The sequence below is a fragment of the Mus caroli genome, unplaced genomic scaffold, assembly GCF_978045245.1.
Source record: "Mus caroli unplaced genomic scaffold, Mus_caroli_1 scaffold_10, whole genome shotgun sequence".
Lineage (NCBI taxonomy): Eukaryota > Metazoa > Chordata > Mammalia > Rodentia > Muridae > Mus > Mus caroli.
The window spans coordinates 24,729,053-24,750,928 of NW_028227265.1; the positions used below are offsets into that span (position 1 = coordinate 24,729,053).

The following is a 21,876-nucleotide window of genomic DNA, read 5'->3' on the forward strand; positions in this document are numbered from 1 at the left end:
CAGAGTGGTTGTACAAGCTTGCAATCCCACCAACAATGGAGGAGTGTCCCTCTTTCTCCACATGCTCGCCAGCATCTGCTGTCACATGAATTTTTGATATTATCCATTCTGACTGGTGTGAGGTGGAATCTCAGAATTATTTTGATTTGCATGACTTGCTGAAATTTTGATGCAGTCAATCGCTTGGAGCCAACAGTCCCTGAAGCATCCATTTCATTTGAAGAAGGTAATGCAGTTGGAGAAAAGGAGAGGAAAGTTTGGGAGAGAATAATGGAAAGAAGGAAGCAAAGATGGAAGGAAGAAAAGATGAAAGGAAATAAAGAAGGAAAGAAGGAGGAGCCTAATCTCAGTGAAGGGTTAAAGAAGATGGAGGCACTTTGGGGCTTACACATCCACAGTGTTATTTGAGAATTGATTGAATTTAATGAAAATTTGCCCAAAATAATAAGGAATACATACAGAGTGTTTTTCACACAGGAAAGATCAAAAACTGAGGTGACACATGCTTATATAAGTGTTGAACAAACAAAAATAAATAAAAGGACTTTGTAGCACTATTGACTTTAAACCCCAAACACATTTCCTGATACAGGACACTAAAGCTCCATGTGCTTGTCCTGAGAAGCCTTGAGCTCCTGGATCTTCTGGGGCAGAGTCTTGGTCCAGAACTGCAGCCTTCTGGCCTTCAGGGCCCGTCCCACAGCAGGCTGGATGTCCAGCTGCAGATACTGCTCATCATGGTCCATCAAAGGCCAGTAGGGTAGACCCTCGCTGTTGGGGTTCCTGTGGATATATCGCCCACCAAAGAACAGTATGATTACACTCATCCAAAGCCTAATCCTATGTTTTGGATCAGGGCAGTAGAACAAGTAGGACATTGGTTAAGGGGTCTGATGTGACTAGTGTCCTGATATGTGCATACAAGTGTCACTCATGAGGTTCTGCTTCATGTGGGGAGACTGCCTGACTTGCTTTGTGTTACCTCTAAGAGGTGAGATCTAAGGAACAGTAGCATAGCATTATAGCCCCACCAGCTTTGTCACTGTGAGATGACCAGTGCCTGACACCTACAAAGTATCTGTATAAATGTGCTATTGTGTAGGAAAGACTCTGTCATGAGATGAATGATCCATGGATGCTACATGGCCACCATCCAATAAGGAGCCCTAGATAGGGACCCATGCATGTTAGGTTGAGGAGTGTGTTCTTACCCATGTCTTGCGAAGTTGGCCCAGTACTTCATCATCCTTCTGCTCAGCAGCTCCTCCTCCTCAGTGAAGTCAACTGGAGTCATGAGGAAGACAAAGTCAATGCCACCTCATGCAACTGTCAACTCATTCTTCACATGCATCATCCTAGCTGCTGTCTGACCACAAACTGTTGACTTTGTCGCCTCCCTTCTTTATTATTCAGAATCCAAGATACATGCAAGTTTCTAATTCAAAAACTGCCCTGATGTGCTGTCAGCTCCTCCATCACAGACTAGACTGGGAAGGGTGCAGATTCTAAACGGGGCATGGTTTGGGGAAAATAATATGGTACACATTTGATTTCCTCCACTCCCAGAACTTGGGTTTCCTCAATGGCCTAAGAGCTCCGGAGTCCCCTACGAAGTCATCTGGGATGTCATTCAGTTCAAGAACAGAAAAGAAGACTCACGTTTCATGTCCCAGGAGAAGTACCCAAAGACAAAAGGAATCTCATCAGCATGGTCAGCCTTCACGTGGGGTGGTCTGAAATCCTTGAGAGAGGCGATCTGACATTGGAATTCATAAAAGTAGACAGAAGCATGGGAACCTGGAGGAGGGACAAAGGGTAACATGGGAGTCACTCACCTGAAATTTTTTTCTGACAGATATTTGTTGACAAGATACCTTGATTAAAAAAAATTGCCCCAAATCATAGAAGTTAAATGGGAGAGTTAGCCTCCAGGCTGAGCAAAAGCTATGGAAAAGCCCTTGGCTAATCAGTGCCCCTGGCCTCCCCAGATGAGTGCTTTTGTCAAGTCAATAGAGTATCAGCAACCCATTTTCTTCTCTCTGCCCAGATTTCATTCTCTTAAACTGGACATGAGGAGGCCTGGACACCACACCACTCCACAGTGCTCACCCAGGACCTGTCTCCACTAAGACTTGTCACAGATATACTCACGCTGAAAATGTGCTACTTGGAGTGCAGGGATCACAAACAGGAAGTCTTCCATCATCTCTCTGAACTGTGCTTGGAGGATCTGGGGATCGTCAGTGTCACCCATGTACTCTTCCATTAGCAGGTCACCACACTCAGTAGGCAGCATCTACACCAAGTTGGCATAGTGTAGGTTAGGTGACAGTAGCCCTTGGTGTTGGGAGAAGGGGGCCTGGGATGATATAGGTATAGGCAAAAAGGTTCACGATCTGAGGTAACCCCATACCAAATTATACATATATATGATTTTTATTAAGAGGAATGCTGGCAGAGGAGATATGAAAGATCTGAATATTAGGACAGAATGAGAACTATTTTACCAGTTGTGCTGTTGTATTCTTCAAAACAGCCTGCAGGTTCTCTCTGTTTATTTCCTTTATTGTTTGAGCAGAGCCCATGACCTGGCATGCAGAAGACAGTATTGAGTGTGGGGTCTGATGGACTTGGATTAAAGATGTATTGAGTTTCCTTGAACACATCTACTTAGCATATGAGTCTTCAGGTTCCCAGAGGATTGGAACTCTGCCTTACCACAGGAATGGTCCAACCAAACTCATCATTGTTGACACCAATGATGCTGGGGACAGGGTGAAAATCCTCAGATGCCAACAACTCTTTGGGATGCCTGGGGAAGAACTCTCCATCCACCACAGCAGGGATCATCTGGACGTCCTGAGTGGCATTAGAAGTCAATGCTGAAGGTTAGTGAGATAAATATACTCATGTCTATTGAGTCACTTCTGCCTCTTTCTCATTTCTCACTAGTTTCAGGATGATCTGCTCACCCTGGAGGAGAACCTACACTTAGATTAGTCTATCTTGTATTCATTTTACACACAGAACTGAAAGAACACAAACGCATAAAGATGAGGTATTTGGTTCAGAATCCCAAATCATGTAGACCAGGTTCTCCCAGACACACAGTTCTCCCAACCTTGTTAATAGCCAGAATCTCCTCTTCACTCTTGCCTCTCAGACAGCGCATCAGGGTCTCTGAGTCCATGGCCTCACATCCAGAGAGCTTGGCCACCGTCTGCAAAGGGAACAAGCATGGAGAAGAGTTCTCATTTCCAAGTCCATGCTGTTGTGCCTAATTCCCACACTGTAGCATGTGCTGTGTGGATTGGAATGAATACATATAGTTCCCATTGTTCTATTGTTCAAAAATGACAGCCAGCAAGCAGGACTCTTTCTACCGCATATCTGTTCTTTTTGTTCAGGGTAGTTTTGTTTTCTCCTTCTATCTTTTTGTGTTTAAAAGATGAGGGAAACTATAATAGTTTAAAGTTTGTATATTAAGGATAGAGGAGAAAGTATAAGTCTTGATTGTTCCCTTTATTTGACAGAGTATTTTATTTTTTAACCTGGAACCTCATCTGGTCTGTGCACATTCAGGAATACTTGTGTATCTACCTCCGACCTGACGTGAGCAACATGAGTATTACAGATGATGTTACTTCTGTCTCCAGACCTTTCTGTGTTCTCAGGATTTGAACTTATGTGCTCAAGCTTGCATGCCAAGCACTTTTCAAAACCAGTGAACTGGCTCCCAAGTATATCCATACTTATTTTTTACCAGTGATAGAAGCTGCAGGGAGCAGTTTGCTTGTCTGCTAACATACTTATTTGTATGAAGTAGAAGTGAGTACATGCTCACCCTATGTTTCTCAGAAATTATTTTAAAGTAGTGATTTTTTCCCCATGGCCCTGGCTGTTCCACTAGACACAGAATCAGAGTACCAGAATATAAAGGCTGAGGCAGCAGGGCTGAGAGAACTTACAGTAGAGAACATCTCAGAGGTGTCAGCAATAAGGTAAGGAATCAGGGCCACTCCACTCTCCATGATGGCTCCATGGAAGAGTCCTTTGGACATGTGGGACACAACATGGGAAGACACACTTGAGCCACCTGCGGACTCACCAAAAATAGTGACCCGGTCAGGGTTGCCTCCAAAGTGGGCAATGTTCTGCTGGACCCAGCGAAGGGCAGCCACTTGGTCCAGGAATCCCCAGTTTCCTCTGGCATGCTGGTCTCCAGTGCTGAGAAGTGGAAAGGACATGTATCAATGGGGTGTCACAATTCTGGTCAGCTACCATTTCCCAGTCATGGCCTTACCTTAAAAAGCCCAGGACACCCAGACGATACTGGATAGTGACCACCACCAAGTCCTCAATGGCTGCCAATAGAGATCCATCATACATGGAAGCCATGCCTGCAACCAGTCCACCACCATGGATCCACACCATCACCTGGAGAAGTCAAGAGAGATGCCAGGAAGCTCCTAGCCTGTCCAAGCTCTCTGGTCTGCTTACTAGAATATCAACTCCTGTGACTCTGTGAGGCTACAGACATGTGTAAAAATTCTCAGGACTTGTGGGGCTTTGGCCACTACCAGGGACATCTAGTAGCTACTCAGTGTTCTTCTATTCCTGACCCTGACTGTGCATTGTACTTTGAATTAATCCTCTCTATATAGAGTAATCTCGTCATTACTCATGCTCTTCATAGTGGAACAAAGAGGGGTGTCTCCATAGATATCTCTCCAGATTAGAGGTTAAAATCAAATCTCATTGTCATAAGAGACTATCCAAAAGGATAAATGTGGGTGACCTCAATGCTTGATCCCCTAACTTTTCTGCAGAGAACAAGTTGTAGAATGATTTCTGGTTTTATTAAGGAGCTGGAGCCTTTGATGGCTTGGTGCTCCCATGTTGTGTCCCATACCCAGGTTTCAGCTGCATCATGAGATGACTTTCTTTGACCCAAGTAATTACCTTACTTTCATCAGGGTCCACCCTGTAATGGAACTCAGGTTGCTTTTATCCCTTCTAATCTTTTTGAAAAAAAAAAAAGCCCTCTCCCCAAGCTGACCATCGCCTGACACTCACAGGCAGATTAGAGCCCTCATGGGCACGGGCTGGTGTGTAGATGCTGAGATACAAGCAGTCCTCGGACATAGAGACAGGTGGCAGCTTCAGTTTTATCTCCTTCATTGCATCAAGATTTTGCAGACACCTGATGAAAAGAACAATCAAATATTCTAGTAGGTATATGATGCTCAAAAGCAAATGTGAGTCTGGATTTTTTTCCAACCACTTTAGGCTGCTCCCTGTTAGAGCTGGGTGGAGCCAGATTTTTAGGGAGGCCTCCTGTAGGTTAGGGTCTCAATGTCTTTATTTCTGAGACTTGGATAGAGAGACTGTGGGTGTCTCCATGAAAATGATTGGCTGTCTGTAGTGACATTCATGAAGTTATATAAGAAAATCGAGCTATGCATTATCAGACACACAAGAATTTTCTAGTCTCTGTTCCTGGACGTGTGTATGATGTGAGCAGCTCCTGTAGTTTTGATTCTCTGTGTTTACCAAATGATGGACTGTAACCTGATGCCTCTAATAGTAGCTTTTGCCGCTAAGTTGCTTTCTTTGTCTTATTTAGTACAGAAACAGAAAAAAAAAAAAAAAAAAGATCCCAGTATTTGGTATTGGGCTCACACAGCTACTAGAGGGTTCAATAGACAATGCTACCCTAAAGGGTAGTGAGTAATCCTTGATCACATGTGCAGACTCACAGGGAAATTCTCTTGTCTGCAGTGTCTCTAGAGGGAATTAATTACATATACTTGTTCCTTGGTCAATGGCACATGGCCCTATAGGTTGTTACAGTGACCATGAGAGTAGGGATAGCAAGTATTGATCACTCTTGCATTCCTCAGGAACCTGAAGTGTATTCTCCTGGAGTCAGGGGCACTGATGCCTAACAGGTGACATTTACTTATGCCTGGATATACTTCCTGTTGCAGCAGAGAGCACTGAGCTTAATCTAAATCTGTTAGCACTTTATCTTTGTTCCCCTCCATAATATCTACATGTAACTCCCTCTGAGTGCCAAGTTTTTACCAGGAGCCTGGCCCAAATGTTCTACTCAACATTAGCACATCACTAGGAAAATGCATGGGGCACTCATCCTCAAAGAGAGAAAACTGTTGTGTAGCTGAGATGGAGGAGAAACTTCAGCATGGCCCAGAGCTCAGAGCACAGTCTCCCTAGTGCCTAAAACCCTCTGGGTCCAAAACTTACATGGCCGGATGTGCAGTTCCATCTCTCACACCACTCCATGGCTCAGGGGCCTCAGGAGGGGCAAAGCGCAGTGGTCCTACAGGAGGCTTGGCAAAGGGTATTCCCAGGAAGGCATGAACACCAGCTTTAGTGTCCTTCACGTGGACAAGGCTGCCTTGGACCTCTCCTGTATATGTGTTTCTGATGGGACTGGCCTCTGGTGAGTCCTGACCTGGTGGAGACATTCTATCAGGGTTATGTGTCTGCAGCCTGCTGCCAGCAGATTGTGAGATTCCCATCTCATTGATACAAGGGAACAGGGGAAGGGAACCCAGCCACCACCACCCCCCGTTTAGTTTTGGGGTATGAGTGTAGGAGGGGGGTCCCTGTCCCTCAGGTACAGGAGTCTTTCCTGGTTCATTTTCTAAGGATTTCCCACCATTTCTCTAACTAAAGAAGTCACACACTCAGTGCCATTTGGCCACATGAATTTATGATTATTATCATTCTTAGTCAAATGTCAATAGTACTTACAGTCATAGCCATACTCCAAGGAGGGAAAATTACCTTCTTACTTCCCCTGAATTCTCAACTACTCTGTCAAAGCTCCTTACACTAAACTGTCTCTTCAGTATAGAGTGATCTTAGATGTCTCTGACCCTCTGAGTGTTAGTGGGTCCACAAAATGTGTGTGCTTTTGTCTGGAAATTGGTAGGCACATGTCTCATATTTTTACTTATTGCACCAGTCCTCAAGCTGTGGGACATGACCATTGGAAAACACATATTTCTGATGCTCTTAGGAACTGAGGAACTGCTCAAGAGCAACATTAAGTTAGGTGTAGCATTAAAAATAATTCTATGGTTGGGTGTTTCTTATACCAGTCAATATATTGGTTTTTCCTATGGTCGTCATGTCCAGTTTGAGAATGTCTGGTTTATGGTTTTTGATCAGTTCCCTCCCTGCCCCCATGCTTTCCCTCCCACAAGCTCAGCTCTGACATGCAGAACTTGGCAGCTCTGACTCCAGTCATTCCCCATGCCTGTTTAGTGAGCCTCACCCTGCACATGGCCGAGGAGAAGCAGGAGTCCAAAGAGCAGAGCATCCAGCCAGTTATGCAGTTGGTTCCGTGGCATGGCTGGCTTCCAGGCTCTGAGTCTGTGCTGCTAGGACTACCACGTTTCACAAACAGGAAGCAGACTGTGTGAGTCCTGCCCAGGCAGGAATTTAAACAAAGAGGATGTAGGGGAATATCTTGTTCTGGGTGGTCAAAGTTCTCATTGTTGGAGAAGTTACTTGTTAACATGTGACAGGAACTGATGGCCAGGAGGCAGGGAATAGTCAACTCTGCTATTTCTGTTCTCTCTGTGGCCTCCTGAAAAGGCACAGCATGAATTCTGGAGCTCAACTGGGATACCAGGAACTCTATCCCAGGATTTGGCCAGAAAGGGGTAATGGGATAAATCAGAGTGCTTCTGTGAGAAGGTCACACAGTCAAGATGTCACAGGAGAATCAGGCAAGTGCAGGAGCTCTGAGTGTGAGCTCATTCTCAAGCCCAACCCCCTGGCCTTTGAAGACTCAGCTTATTGAGCCTGTTTCCAGGCTCATTGGTCCCTGCAATCATCTTAGGATCTGCATGGACCCTCTCCCCATTAGGACACATTTGTTTCAACAAAACACACTGACATTCTGGTGGTTTTAGAGTCCACAGTCCCTATGCACTCTGCTATAATGATGTGTCTCCTCTGGTGATCAGCTTCTGCCAAGATCAACTTCACAGTCACTCATCCATTTAACAAATAATTTTAATTGGTTGCATTTACTGTGCTCATGGATATATGTGTGTGCGGATGCTGCCAGGCTATGGGTCATATAATCCATAAGGAGGTGAAAGCAGAATGTGTGCCAAGTGCATCTTCTCCTTCCACTAGTAACTCTCAAGGTGGAACTTAGGTCATCAGCATGGAAGGAACGTTCTCTTATAACACAGTGATTACTCTCACTCTTAATCACATGACCTTATTTAATGGGGCCTTCATATCCCTAACATTATGGTCAATCTATGACCATAGAAGCTTCAGAATTACAAAGAACCCCTACAGGATGTATCAAAGAATGAAGGATCAGGAGCCCATACCCAGTCCAGCCCTGACTCTCTGGAGGAAGTTTTGTGGGGATCAGTGTCAGACAGCCTTTAGTGCATGTGAGAATTTACCTTGGCTCCAAATTATGATTACTGTCTTTATTATCCAAATAATAATCCAGAACTTTACATCACGGCACTACAGAACGTCCTTGTGTCTCTCTGGCTGCTTCCCTGGCAAAACCCAGCTTACTTTTTCTGCCTTCTCTAATTTCACCCCTCCAACACACTCTTGTCCTGTTTGTGGTCCAAACCTTTCTTGGTAGCTGTTCTCTCTACACCAAGTTCCCTGAACAAAGAATTGCTAGACCATGAGGGCTGAGAAGTTCCCGGGTCATCCAATCTTGGGATGGAGAAGCCAGCTCCCAATGGATGCTGGGCATCCCTGTGCTTCTTAATCCCAGACATTTCTGTAGCTCAGCTGGGGAAATCCCTGTGTGCTCTGCTCCTCAATGCACCATCACTCAGAGGCGTGGCATGTCCAAACCCTAGAAATACTGAGACTAGCAGTAGGATCCTTCCCCACTGCCTGTGGTCTGGGTTTCCAGGCACACATAGCTCTGTGTGTACTTTTGCCTCCCTTCTCCCAGAAGGTCACTTAGCCTGGCAGCACCTGGAATTCCTCCTTATGCAGATGAGGCATCCTGAGTGCATTAGCCCCAGCCAATGATGTGCACTCACCTTCAGTGTCTCTACCTACTCCCTCAGTTTTTAAAGTAGACTTTGTTCTCACCCCCCAGCCCTCCCCCCAATTATCTAGCTGTCTTTTTCATGACTCCAGCTGCATACATAGCAGAGGATGGCCTTGTCTGGCATCAAAGGGAGGGGAGGCCCTTGGTCCTATGAAGGCTTGATGTTCCAGCAGAGGGGAATGCTAAGGCTGTGGGGCAGGAGTGGGTGGGTGTGTGAGTCTGTGGGAGAGCACCCTCATGGAGATAGGGGTGTGGTGGGATGGAGGGTTTTCAGAGAGGAAACTGGGAAGGAGGATACATTTGAAATGTAAATAAACAAAATAACTAATTTTTTTAATCCTAGCTGTTTCACTGAAGCTGTCTCCTGAGAACGTTCTAGTCACGTTCACAGCTGCCTGAGGTCTCTTCTGTGCTTGGCTGTTCTTACCTGGCTTCCCCTGTCAGGATCCATACTTGTTGATGTCAGCTAGCACACTGAGGCAGACAGGAAGGTGGAAGTTACATAGCAGCTGGCTATGCAATGTGGATCATGAAGACCACAAGTATGCACAGAAGGAAGGTGAGCTATCCCAGCCAGGTTACATTGACACCCCAACACACACACACACACACACACACACACACACACACACACACACACTCATCTTTTCTCCTGTCACAAGGGCTTATAGTTTTTTTTTCTGTCTCTTACTTTTCGCTGGCACTATAATGAGGGACTAGGTACAATGATGGGACTAGTGACATCTTCTGACCACGGATACTCCTTGGTATTGGTACAATCCCCCCAGCCCTCTTCCCAGACCCCCTCAGTCCACTTGCGCATTGACTATAACCCTTTACATTTTTCTCTCCTTGAAAGGAACCCAGGAAAGTAATGACCAGTTAAAATCTCTTAGGGTGGTCATCAGAATCTCTGAAATCTGTAGGTAGGCTTATGTCTAAGACTTTGGGGAACACCCTATGGAGCTACATGCCCCACAGGAAACATTCACCTCTGAATTTGGCATTTCCAAACCATTTCTATCATGGGAAATACATCATCACTTTAAAAGGAGTCTCAAATGACAGGGCCAAGCACCCTGCTCAAGACCCATGGCATAACACTTACTCAGAAAGAGGCCAATTCTTTTTGGGAAAGGGTCCTTGAGGCAGCTACCTTGATGGTGGTAGGTGATGCTTATGACTCTGAAACATAGACTTGAGTCATTTATCTTACCTACTGCCAAGGGAAACAGAAATGAAAGCTCCCTCCTCCTCCATTTTCTGCCCAGTATAGCTTCTGTCTACTAATATGTGGTTCCCTCTAAGCTGGGACCTACCAAAGATGCTTCATCTTCCCCATAAGATGAATCTGATGCTGAATGTCCTGAAAACCTCCCCATCACAGATCTCGAAGTGCTAGAAAAGGCCATAGAGGAGATTCAAAAAACAATTGCTTTCTCAGTCATGGGAGCATATTGTGGTCCCACCCAACTCACCCTGATCCCCCCCTTGCCTCCCTACATTGCACAGCATGACATTTCTCTCTCAGCCGCTTCTTCCACTACCTAGCAGCTCTGCCACCTCTGAGTCTTTGCTGTGAGTCCAAAGATCCAGGCAATCCTGGTTAATATCCACACCACTCAGACTAAGCCTCCAAATTGGTCTCCTTATCAGGCTGGAGACTTAAAAGAGCTCAGGAAGGCAATCAAGGATAATGGTATGCATGCCCCTTGGACTAGATCCCTTCTCCAAAGTCAAATCTTTAAACATGCCCCAGGATTGGTGAGATGTCTGTCATTCCTCTTTAGGCATCCTGCATTTTCTATAAATGGAAGGCTCTCTACAGAGATAAAAATGCCTCCAGCAGGTCAGGTGGAAATGACTATCATAGGCCATGACTTAGGAAATAAAGAAGGTAAAGGAATTCTAACTGTGATGGACCCATAGGTTGAATTAGTCTATTCACCACTCTTAAAACTCTTAACATCCTCCATTTCTCTGATCTCTCTTTCTCTCTCTCTCTCTCTCTCTCTCTCTCTCTCTCTCTCTCTCTCTCTCTCATATCAAGCACCAGAATTCCAAGGGCTGGTAAACCCTTCTATATGTTGAACCTCCACTGCTCAAGTGGCTGTAATTTTTCCTTAGCTAAGGACCACTGCTCTACCTACACAGGCTTGACAACCATTTTAGGTGTAGAGCCATTGGTATTTCAGCAGTGTCCCCTCCCCCACCCCTAAATGTGGAAAGTCAATCCCTGGGATATCCTGTATTTAGACAATTGACACAGCCTGGGATTATTTAGATGACATATTTCAATACCATCCCTAGGAACATCAAATGTTCCATCCAATAATTTCATCATGAGCTGTCTCTGGGATTGCAGGTATTAATTTTGAGTATCTAACTTTGTAAAAGATCCATTCCCCATAACTTCATGTGTATGTCAGCCACATAGAGTCTTAACTTCCCTGGTTTTCCTTCTGGTCCCACACATTTAACCCATGGGACACTTTGTTTTATTTCAGATTATTTTCCAATTTCCTATAGATTGTACATAAATCTTCTGAAACTTCCATTCTTAATTACAATAATTTTGGGAAATGATAGTCACATCAGCTCCTGTATCCACCAAATCTTCTTCAACACCGTTTACTTGAAATTTTAATTTTGGTCTCTGATCATTAACAACTCTTTGCCAGAAAACATTTTCTAGTCCTTCCACAGCCCCACCCTGTAATTATTATTTTTTTTTACATAGGCCATATTTTTTATTCTTCTTTGAAATTCCCATCTATATTTACTGGGTGCACAATGAATTCTTGGGAAATGAATTTGCTTCTTCCCAAGATCATCCCAACTGTCCATGCTGGCCAAGGACCAGTGGTTATTTTGCAATATTAAATTTTAGGGATCGGGAAAGAGGTTTATCTGTGGCCAACATCAGAGCCGCACTTCCTACAGTAGCTTGCAATACTTAGTTTCTGTTATCCTGCCTGCTTGTTATTTCTTGGATGGCCAGAGAGAAACGGCTCATATTTTTTTGCTGCAGGGCCTCAAGCTGCCAGGTCCCCACTTCATTTCCTGGTGACAAGATATTGTCTTGGATATCCCTCTTGGTCCAATGGTAGCCCTTGCCACAATGCCTGCATACCTCAGGAAGCCTAGGTATCCTTTCTTATTTTTTTGAATTATTAATTATTTTATTTATTTACATCCCAAATGCTTCTCTCTCCCTGCCCCCTCACAGAGTTCTTTTCCCCATCTCCCTTCGCCTCTGAAAAAGTGTCTGCCATTTCCCCCCACACCTGAATCTCTACAGGAGTAGGTTCATCCTCTCCCACTGAAGCCAGACAAGGCAGCCCTCTGCTACATATGTGCCAGGGGCCTCAGACCAGTCCATACATGCTCTTTGGTGGTGGCTCAGTCTCTGGGAACTCCCAGGGGTCCAGGATCGTTGACACTGTTGGTCTTGCTATGGGGTTGCCATCTCCTTCTATTCCTTCCATCCTTTCCCTAACTCTTCTATAGAGGTCCCCAACCTTCATCCAATGAGTGGCTGTGGGTAGCTGCCTTTGTCTCAGTCAACTGTTGGGTAGAGTCTCTCAGAGTACAGCCATGCTAGGCTTCTGTCTGCAAGCACAACATAGCATCAGTAATAGCGCTAGGGATTTGTGCCTGCCCATGGGATGGATCCCAACTGGTCAGCCAATCCTACAGCCTCTGCTCCATTTCTTTCTTTCTTTCTTTCTTTCTTTCTTTCTTTCTTTCTTTCTTTCTTTCTTTCTTTCTTTCTTTCTTTCTTTCTTTTTTTCCCCCTACATTTCTTTTAGAGAGGAGCATTTTGGGGCTGAGAGTTTTGTAGGTAGGTTGGTGTCCCCATTCCTCCACTAGGAGTCCTGTCTAGCTACTGGAGGTGGTCTCTTCAGGTTCCATACCCACACTGTTGGACATTGCCACTAAGATCACCTGCATTGAGTCCTGGGGACCTCACTCATTTCAGGTCTCTGGGACTTCCTCGAGATTCTCCCCCACCCCCAAGCAGTTGCATATTTCCATTCTTTCTTCAGGCCCTCTGGCCATCTCTCTTGTCTCTCCCCATTCCTGATTCTGCCCCCTTATTCCCCTCTCTCTTCCCTCACCCACCCAGGTTCCTCCCTCCCTCTGTCTCCCATGATTATTTTGTTTCCCCTTCTAAGTGGGATTTAAGCATTTGAATATTGGAAATAGTTCTACCTGAAGACCCAGCTATGCTGCTCCTGGGCATACACCCACAAGAGGCTCCACTACATCACAAGGACCTGTGCTCCACTATGGTCATAGCAGCTTTATTAGTAATAGCCAGAAATTGGAAGCAACCCAGATGTCCTTCATCCCAAGAATGGATACAGAAAATGTGGCTCATTTACACAATGGAATACTATTCTGATATTAAAACTGAGATTATCATTAATTTTGCAGGCAAATAGATGGAACTAGAAAATATCATCCTGAGTGAAGTAACCCAGACCCAAGAAGATGTGCATGGTACATACTCACTGATAGGAGATATTGGTCAAAAAGTACAGAATACCCATGATAAACCTTACAGACTCAAAGAAAGTAAACAAAAGGAAAGCATTCTTTCTGAAAACCCATTGTCACTAGAAATGGCTTGATCACTTCTCTTGCAGAAAGTATCATATTCCTCACAGTTAACAGACACATTGGGCATTTTGAGATCTGAGGCTTTTGACAGCTTGGTCATGGCTTCTTTGCAACAACCGGATTTACTGAAATTGAAGCACCAGGCATTTTGATACCACAGACCCTTAGCAATAGCTTGTCCTATGATATTAGCATGATACTTGTGGGAACCTATGTGAGTCCTGTCCCTTATACACTCATCCAGTGATGCTGCCTGCACCTTTAACAGTCTAATAACTCTTTTACATTTGGTATTCGAATTCTCATATGCCAAGTTCTCTATCAGCACCTGTCTCACATCAGGGTCTGATATGGCTTTGTTTATAGCTGAAACCAATCTTTGCAAAAAAAAAAAAATAATAATAATAATAATCTGTGAAGGCTTCCCCAGAGCCTTATACAATCTTAATAAATGTGGTGGACCTTTCCCTAGGCTTCTCAACTTTGTCCCAAGCTCTTAAAGTTGCTAGGTGATGTAGCTCTATAATGGCCTGATCAAATCAAATCTGTTCTTGTAAATCAGGGAATGCCTTTCACCAAGCAACTGACCTTGGACAATATTCAATCCTCTTCTTCTATCCTGGCTTCCTCCCTCTACCACGTTAAGCATTGTAACTGATGATCACCCTCTGGCACTGCAGTCACCAAACTCTTACAGTCTTGGAGAACAATTTTGGCTAATCCAGTTACTTCATATTTGTTTTACATAAGGGGAATGCGTCTCATAAGAAATCCATAGCCTCTTAAAAATGCCCCAGATTTATCATTTCTGTAGGATGTCACATTATCTCATCATAATCATGATCCATACCATTAGCAGGCATGTATTGTACAATTACTGGGAAAACCAACAGTAATTTTGTAATCCCAGGACACCCCTCCTCTAGCTCCACAGCTGGGTCAAGATTAACCCTTTCTTTCAAAACAGGATGTTTGAGCATTTCTTTAAGCCTGTGGCTCTCTCTGCACAGTGAAGGACCATGAAAGGCAGCCTGGTTTCTGGTTGAGCTAAGGTTGGGAACCCCGGTGACCCTGGTGGGGGGGGGGGGATGGTAGGCATTTTGCCCTGTTCCTGGACACCAGGCTCCTAGCACGAGGCCACAGTTCTCCATAGGTTTGTGGCCATCAGTCACTTAAGGGCAGAGCCCTAAGCAAGACAGATCTCCATTTTAATGAAGTAACTAAAGGCCTGGAGGCTTAGCCAAGAAACTCCTCTTCCCAGACACTCCTCCCTGCAAAAGGTATTTAACCTCAGGTCCACTCTGAGAAACTGGGGTACAGTTTTATTCATCTTCTTTCTGCCATGATAATAATTGTCTTAAAAGCATGGACTGTCTCTTTTCATTGGGAGCCACTGTGGTGAGCAATGGAGAAAGCTTTCCCTTAAGAGCCAGCCACCTAATCTCCCTTGGAAGACCACTCAGCACTCCCAGCCATGGCCTCCACCAAGCCAATCCACCTGCTGAACAAACCAAGGACTCTCATCCCCTCAGGACCCAGACAGAACTCTCCCTTCTTTTCCCCTTTTGCCCCGAGCTAGATCCACTCCATGGGCCCCCACTCTATTCTCAGCTTTCCTGCGGCTTTCAGTGGCACCTGGATGCTCAAGAGACTGAGAACCAGAAGGCCCTGGCCTCTCTGCTGTCTGGGGGGTCTCAGGGGACCTCAGACTGTGCTCCCCTACCCCTGTAACAGTGTTCCACAGATTCCCATAGCCCGACACCCATCCGGTGTGGGGTAAGCACAGTCAAACCTCCAAGAGCATCCCTAGCCCTGTGCTGCGTGGAGTGGATGTGTGCCAACCATTGATGCCTGGCACTGTTACAGCAACAGATTAAACCTGGTGGAGTGGTCCTGCTTAGAATATGGCACAGCCATGATGGCTTCATCCTCTGAAAGGGCATTTAGTGCAATGGTGTGCTTTTAGTCTGAGGGTTGCTAAGTCCATCCCAGAAATTTGTAACTAATCTGTGGGAACCAAAGATACATGCACACACTTATCCTCTTTTTGCATTTGGTTATTTTTATTAAGCAGATATGGTATTCTTTTGGGAGGGAATGGGGTGATGAATGAGTTCATTAGGGTGTGGAGTATGAGCAAGAGGTTGTGACAAAACCTATACCGGGAAGGCTATGGCCAGCAAGTGAGTTACCTGGAGCTAGCTCACCATTTTACATGGGTGTGCTCTGAGATACATGGACCCCAGAGACTTCATCCCAGAGACTGCTTCTCTCTGTTGGTATACCTTTCCTGCCACCCATACATAGCCTAATGTATCCTGGGCATCAGCCCACCTTTTCGGGCAAATTTCCTGCAGATCAATATGAAGATAAACTTCCCTGCAATAACACTGTTTTGATGAAATGATGATTTCATAATTCCTGACAATGATTTTATAGAACTCCTGGATTAATACAAGTAGTTTTAAGCCCCCTCTAGAATAAAAAGCTATAAATAAGAATTCTGTATCATCTGTCAATAAGACAAGGGCCACCACCAGATTAGGAAAGGATCTTTACCAATCCTAAATCAGATAGGGAACTAATATCCAATATATATAAAGAACTAAAGAATATGGATTCCAGAAAAATCAAATAACCCTATTGAAAAATGGAGTACAGAGCTAAACAAAGAATTCTCACCTGAGGAATACTGAATGGCTGAGAAGCATCTGAAAAAAATGTTCAACATTCTTAATCATCAGGGACATGCAAATCAAAACAACCCTGAGATTGCACCTCACACCAGTCAGAATGGCTAGGATCAAAAATTCAGGTGACAGTAGATGCTGGTGAGGATGTGGAGAAAGAGGAACACTCTTCATTGCTGGTGGGATTGCAAGCTTATACAACCACTATGGGAATCAGTATGGCGGTTACTCAGAAAATCGGACATAGTACTACCAAAAGATCCAGCAATTCCTCTCCTGGGCATATACCCAGAAAATATTCCAACTGGTAATAAGGACACATGCTCCACTATGTTCATATCAGCCTTATTTATAATAGCCAGAAGCTGGAAAGAACCCAGATGCCCCTCAACAGAGGAATGGATACAGAAAATGTGGTACATTTACACAATGGAGTACTACTCAGCTATTAAAAAGAATGAATTTATGAAATTTCTAGGCAAATGGATGGACCTGGAGGGCATCATCTTGAGTGAGGTAACACAATCACAAAGGAACTGACACAATATGTATTCACTGATAAGTGGATATTAGCCCAAAACTTAGGATACCCAAGATATAAGATACAATTTGCAAAACACATGAAACTCAAGAAGAACAAAGACCAAAGTGTGGACACTTTGCCCCTTCTTAGAATTGGGAACAAAATACCCATGGAAGGAGTTACAGAGACAAAGTTTGGAGCTGGGACGAAAGGATGGACCATCTAGACTGCCATATCCGGGGATCCATCCCATAATCAGCCTCCAAACACTGACACCATTGCATACACTAGCAAGATTTTGCTGAAAGGACCCTGATATAGCTGTCTCTTGTGAGACTATGCCCGGTCATAATGATTTTTCTCTTTTCTTCAGTGTGACCAGTCATTCTAACTCAATCTTAGACTGGTCTAATATTTAGTCCAATATTAGAGATTCCTATTGTAGAGAGCGATATTCTTAATTACCTAGCAAAGTTAATTCAGAGCACATCCCCCACTTCCAGAGAGTTTCTGGCCTTTTTACTATTCTAAAACCAGCCCAGAGACTGAGCTTGAGACTTGCTAATTTGCAGCTGAATAAAGTACCTGGACTTCCCCAAAAGAAGCTTTGCATTGCTATTTTCTCATTCTCTAGATCTCGTTTTTTCAAGCAGGTCAATCAACACCTTCAGCTGGACAGGTCAATCAACACCTTCAGCTGGACTGCAGCGGGCATGCATCCCCCCAAGAGCATACAGGTGGCAACTGCTATTTTCATTCCAAAGACATTCCAGCATGTATTGTGGCTTTCAGTCTGAGTTGAGATTTAGGTTTACTGTGAGGGCTAGAAAAAGCAGAAATATTTCAAATATTAGAAGAGATTGGTTTTTATTCTGATAGACGGGCTTAGTCCCTTAGCTGGTCTCTGGTTTTCCACCCTTGCTGTTACTGCAAGGTCCCCTTAGTTCCTCAGGCTGTCGGAATAACAGAATAACAGAGATGAGGAGGGTGACCTCCAGCTCCTATTATAGCCTTAGAGCCACAAATTGTGGTGTTACTAGTGACATATTCTTGTCGAGGCCTTGCTAAATCTGAGGTTGACAATTCTCCTTTAGGAGGTGCACAGTACTCAGAATTGTGCATACTGATTCGTGATCATATGAATACAGTATCGGTACCGCTTGGGTACAGAAATTTACTGCAGGGGAAGGTCCAGCTTGACCATTTCTGGGTTCCCTGTGAGATACACCCGGTTTGAATGGAGGTTGGTATCTAGTTCCAGTTACAACCAAAAATATCTTTCTAAGGCTCTGCCTCCCCTCCCCAAAAGATACCAAGAGCCACAAGTGTGAGTCATGACAGCACCCACGGGAGGAATTGGGTCAATTTCCCCCCAAGCCAAGGTTAAAGCCCACTCATCTATGGATGAGAAAATCATTTGATCACCTCAGTTAAACGTGGCCTTATTAACTTAATTAATAGGGGGGAGAGAGATTGGAGACCATACCGTTACAGCCTCCCACCCTAAAAAGCCAATTGGCTTTGTACTAAGGAGCTGGTCGGTCATCGTCCCCTCCTCCCTGTTCCCCCCCCTCCCCCCCCCCCCCCCCCCCGCCTGTCATCCAAGAATGCAGAGGAATATCCACATACTCTCCTTCAGTGTAATTCATAATATACTGCCTTTCAAATTCGTACAGTCAGCCTTCCCCAGGGTTCCAACACCCTGTAGCTGACTACTTAAAATTCAACTAGGAAGTTACCTATTCAGTAACTAATTAGCATTATAAAGTCAGAGCCTACAGCTCAGGGCTAATCTGCTAGTTGTTTACTAGGACAGAAAGGACAGTCTTATCCAGATATGGTTTACCATAAGAAAAGTTAAGAAATCCCACTGAGACAGGTTTCTTCATTAGGCCTTAAAATTCAGGCAGAACTATAGGGCATAAATAAATTTTATGCCTCAGGCCAACCTTTTCTTTTTTTTATTAACAACAGGGAAGAGATGTAACCTCCCCCACCCCCTCAGCCTGAAAACTGTTTGCTCAGATTTCACGGTTTGAAACAGGGTGGAGCCTGCTGCTCTATCATTCTGCCATGCCCACAGCTGGAGTCTGCCGCTTTGCTGTTCCGGAGCCACGTGGTCACCCTGCATCTGGACCCCAGGATTATGTGGCAGGAATCGGGCCCCTTCCCCTCCTTCATAACTGAGTGTCAGAAATAGTAAAATTGAGCTTTGATCAGAATTTTGTCTTAGCTACATCTTTCTCTTGCCTGCCTAGCTCCCTCTTCTCTTCCAGGTTTCTGAGATGCCTTTCCAGACTAAAACCCAGACATGTGAGCCGCTGGCTGGACACAACAAGCCCAGAAACTTAGAATACCCAAGATACAATTTGCAAAATACATGAAACTCAAGAAGAAGGAAGACCAAAGTGTGGATACTTCGCCCCTTCTTAGAATTGGGAACAAAATACCCAAGGAAGGAGTTACAAAGTTTGGAGCTGAGATGAAAGGATGGACCATCTAGAGACTGCCCCACCTGGGGATCCATCCGATAATCAGCCACCAAACGCAGACACTATTGCATACACCAGCAAGATTTTGCTGAAAGGACCCTGATATAGCTGTCTCTTGTGAGGCTATGCCAGAGCCTGGCAAACACAGGAGTGGGTGCTCACAGTCAGCTATTGAATGGAACAAAGAGCCCCAAATGGAGGAGCTAGAGAAAGTACCCAAGGAGCTGAAGGGGTCTGCAACCCTATAGGTGGTACAACAATATGAACTAACCAGTACCCCCAGAGCTCGTGTCTCTAGCTGCATATGTAGCAGAAGATGGCCTAGTTGGCCATCATTGGGAAGAGAGGCCCCTTGGTCTTGCAAACTTTATATGCCCCAGTACAGGGGAACACCAGGGTCAAGAAGTGGGAATGGGTGGGTAGGGGAGCAGGGTTGGGGAGGGTATAGGGGACTTTTGTGATAGCATTTGAAATGTAAATGAAGAAGATACTTAATAAAACATTGGGAAAAGTTTTTTTAAAAAACAATGAATTTATGAAATTCTTGGGCAAATAGATGGATCTGGAGGATATCATCCTGAGTGAAGTAACCCAATCACAAAAGAACACAGATGATATGCACTCACTGATAAGTGGATATTAGCCCAGAAACTTAGAATATCCAAGATACAATTTGAAAAACACATGAAACTCAAGAAGAACGAAGACCAAAGTGTGGATACGTCAATCCTTCTTAGAATGGGGAGCAAAATACCCATGGAAGGAGTCACAGAGACAAAGTTCCACACTGAGATAAAAGGAAAGAACATCCAGAGACTGCCACACCCGGGGATCCATACCACAGACAACCATCAAACCCAGACACTATTACATATGCCAGAAATATTTTTGCTGACAGGACCCTGACATAGCTCTTTCTTGTGAGGCTCTGCCAGTTTCTGGCAAATACAGAAGTGGATGCTCACAGTCATCTATTGGATGGAACGCAGAGCCCCTAATGAAGGAGCTAGAGAAAGTACCCAAGGAGCTAAAGGGGTCTGCAACCCTATAGGAGGAACAACAATATGAAATAACCAGCAGCCCCCCAGAGCTATGTCTCTAGTTGCATATATAGCAGAGGATTGCCTGGTAGGCCATCAATGGGAGGAGAGGCCCTTGGTATTGGAAGATCACATGCCCCAGTACAGGGGAATGCCGGAGCCAGGAAGCGGGAGTGGGTAGGTTGGGGAGCAGGGTGGGCGGGGAGGGTATAGGGAGCTTTGGGGATAGAATTTGAAATGTAAATGAAGAAAATATCTAATAAAAACAAAGATTCTCTACTGAAAAGAATTCTGTGTCATGAGCTAATTGAACTAGGAAAAGAAGATAGGCTTGGAGCAAATATATGATCAAGGAAAACATTCCATCTAGATTAGAAATGAGGTCACTAACGTCTGTCATAAAGGTCATAAACTGGAAATGGACAATTTATTGTAGGTGACAGGGCAGAAAATAAATAATTGACTAATTTATCTATACAAGTCTTCAAAATAATAAGGCACAAGGCAGACTATTTGTCTCATGACAAAAACTTGGTAACTTGTAACATAAAAACTATTGCTTTAAACCTATAATTAACTTGTGGATCTAGAAAATAGATAAGGAATGTTTAGTCAGGTACGAGACTTAATGGAAAGACATGTAAACAATTCTGCTCTCACTCCTTAAACATTATCAACCTATGACATAAACAACGGCAAAAAACAACTTTTCATGAATTTATAAAGTGTAAGTGTTTAGAAAACCATGTAATTAATTATCTCACTATAATGATTCTCCCTGATAATTGCTATGAGGTAATTTTTGTCTGAGAAGCTATAAAAACTAAGAACAAAACTAAACTAGTAGTGTATCCCTTTTCTGCTTCAGCCAGTGTGTGTGTGTGTGTGTGTGTGTGTGTGTGTGTGTGTGTGTGTGTGCCTAGCCTTCTCTCTTTTTTCTCTCTGGCTTATGAAGAGTTAACAAACTCCAAGCCTCTAGCTTGGCCAACAGTGGCTTCTGAGTTAAAGAGTATAGAGTCCAAGGAACTAAGTTTCTTTTCTTAATTCCCTGCTGCTATCAACAGGAATAAATTGCCAGAAGGCATGAGCTCTGGCCCCCGGGACAGTAGAAGAGTATCAACTGTCAGAACCCATCAGTTTCTGGTCCTACCTGAATCTCTAGGCAGGACTTTGACAAGAGTGCTTACAGGAGCAAGGATAACTCAAAGACCACCCCAGGCTGAGTGATGGCTCAAGATATCTGCATCCCTAGAGATCTATGTGAGGTTTTCATCAACAGATCCAACAGTCTCCTCTCCCTAGCAGTCTACTTCTTTCAGAGGTAGCATTTAAAAGAAGAGATGCTGCCAAGTTTTTAGCACAGGGGTTTAAGAGAGTTAACCAATGAAAGAACAAGACACACTAAAGCCTGTGTGTTGGTGTC

General features: G+C 44.3%; 1 protein-coding gene across 3 annotated transcripts; it reads right to left on the reverse strand.

The window, feature by feature from the left end:
* Nucleotides 1-456: 456 nt before the first annotated feature.
* On the reverse strand, nt 457-7,419 carry LOC110299978 (acylcarnitine hydrolase-like). 3 transcript variants are annotated; one of them, XM_029480874.2, is made up of 12 exons: nt 7,307-7,419; nt 6,268-6,478; nt 5,077-5,203; nt 4,304-4,437; nt 3,969-4,227; nt 3,122-3,220; nt 2,722-2,859; nt 2,508-2,588; nt 2,152-2,296; nt 1,660-1,797; nt 1,212-1,284; nt 457-783 (listed from the first exon to the last, which is right to left on the reverse strand). In XM_029480874.2, the coding sequence occupies exons 1-12, from the start codon at nt 7,380-7,382 to the stop codon at nt 597-599; spliced, it is 1,668 nt and encodes a 555-aa protein (XP_029336734.1). In that variant the 5' UTR covers nt 7,383-7,419; the 3' UTR covers nt 457-596. The 3 variants fall into 3 exon arrangements, with proteins under 3 accessions (XP_029336734.1, XP_021025630.1, XP_085699784.1); XM_021169971.3 differs by having other exon boundaries at nt 2,719-2,859; XM_085843658.1 differs by having other exon boundaries at nt 2,719-2,850; nt 3,110-3,220.
* Nucleotides 7,420-21,876: the final 14,457 nt, after the last annotated feature.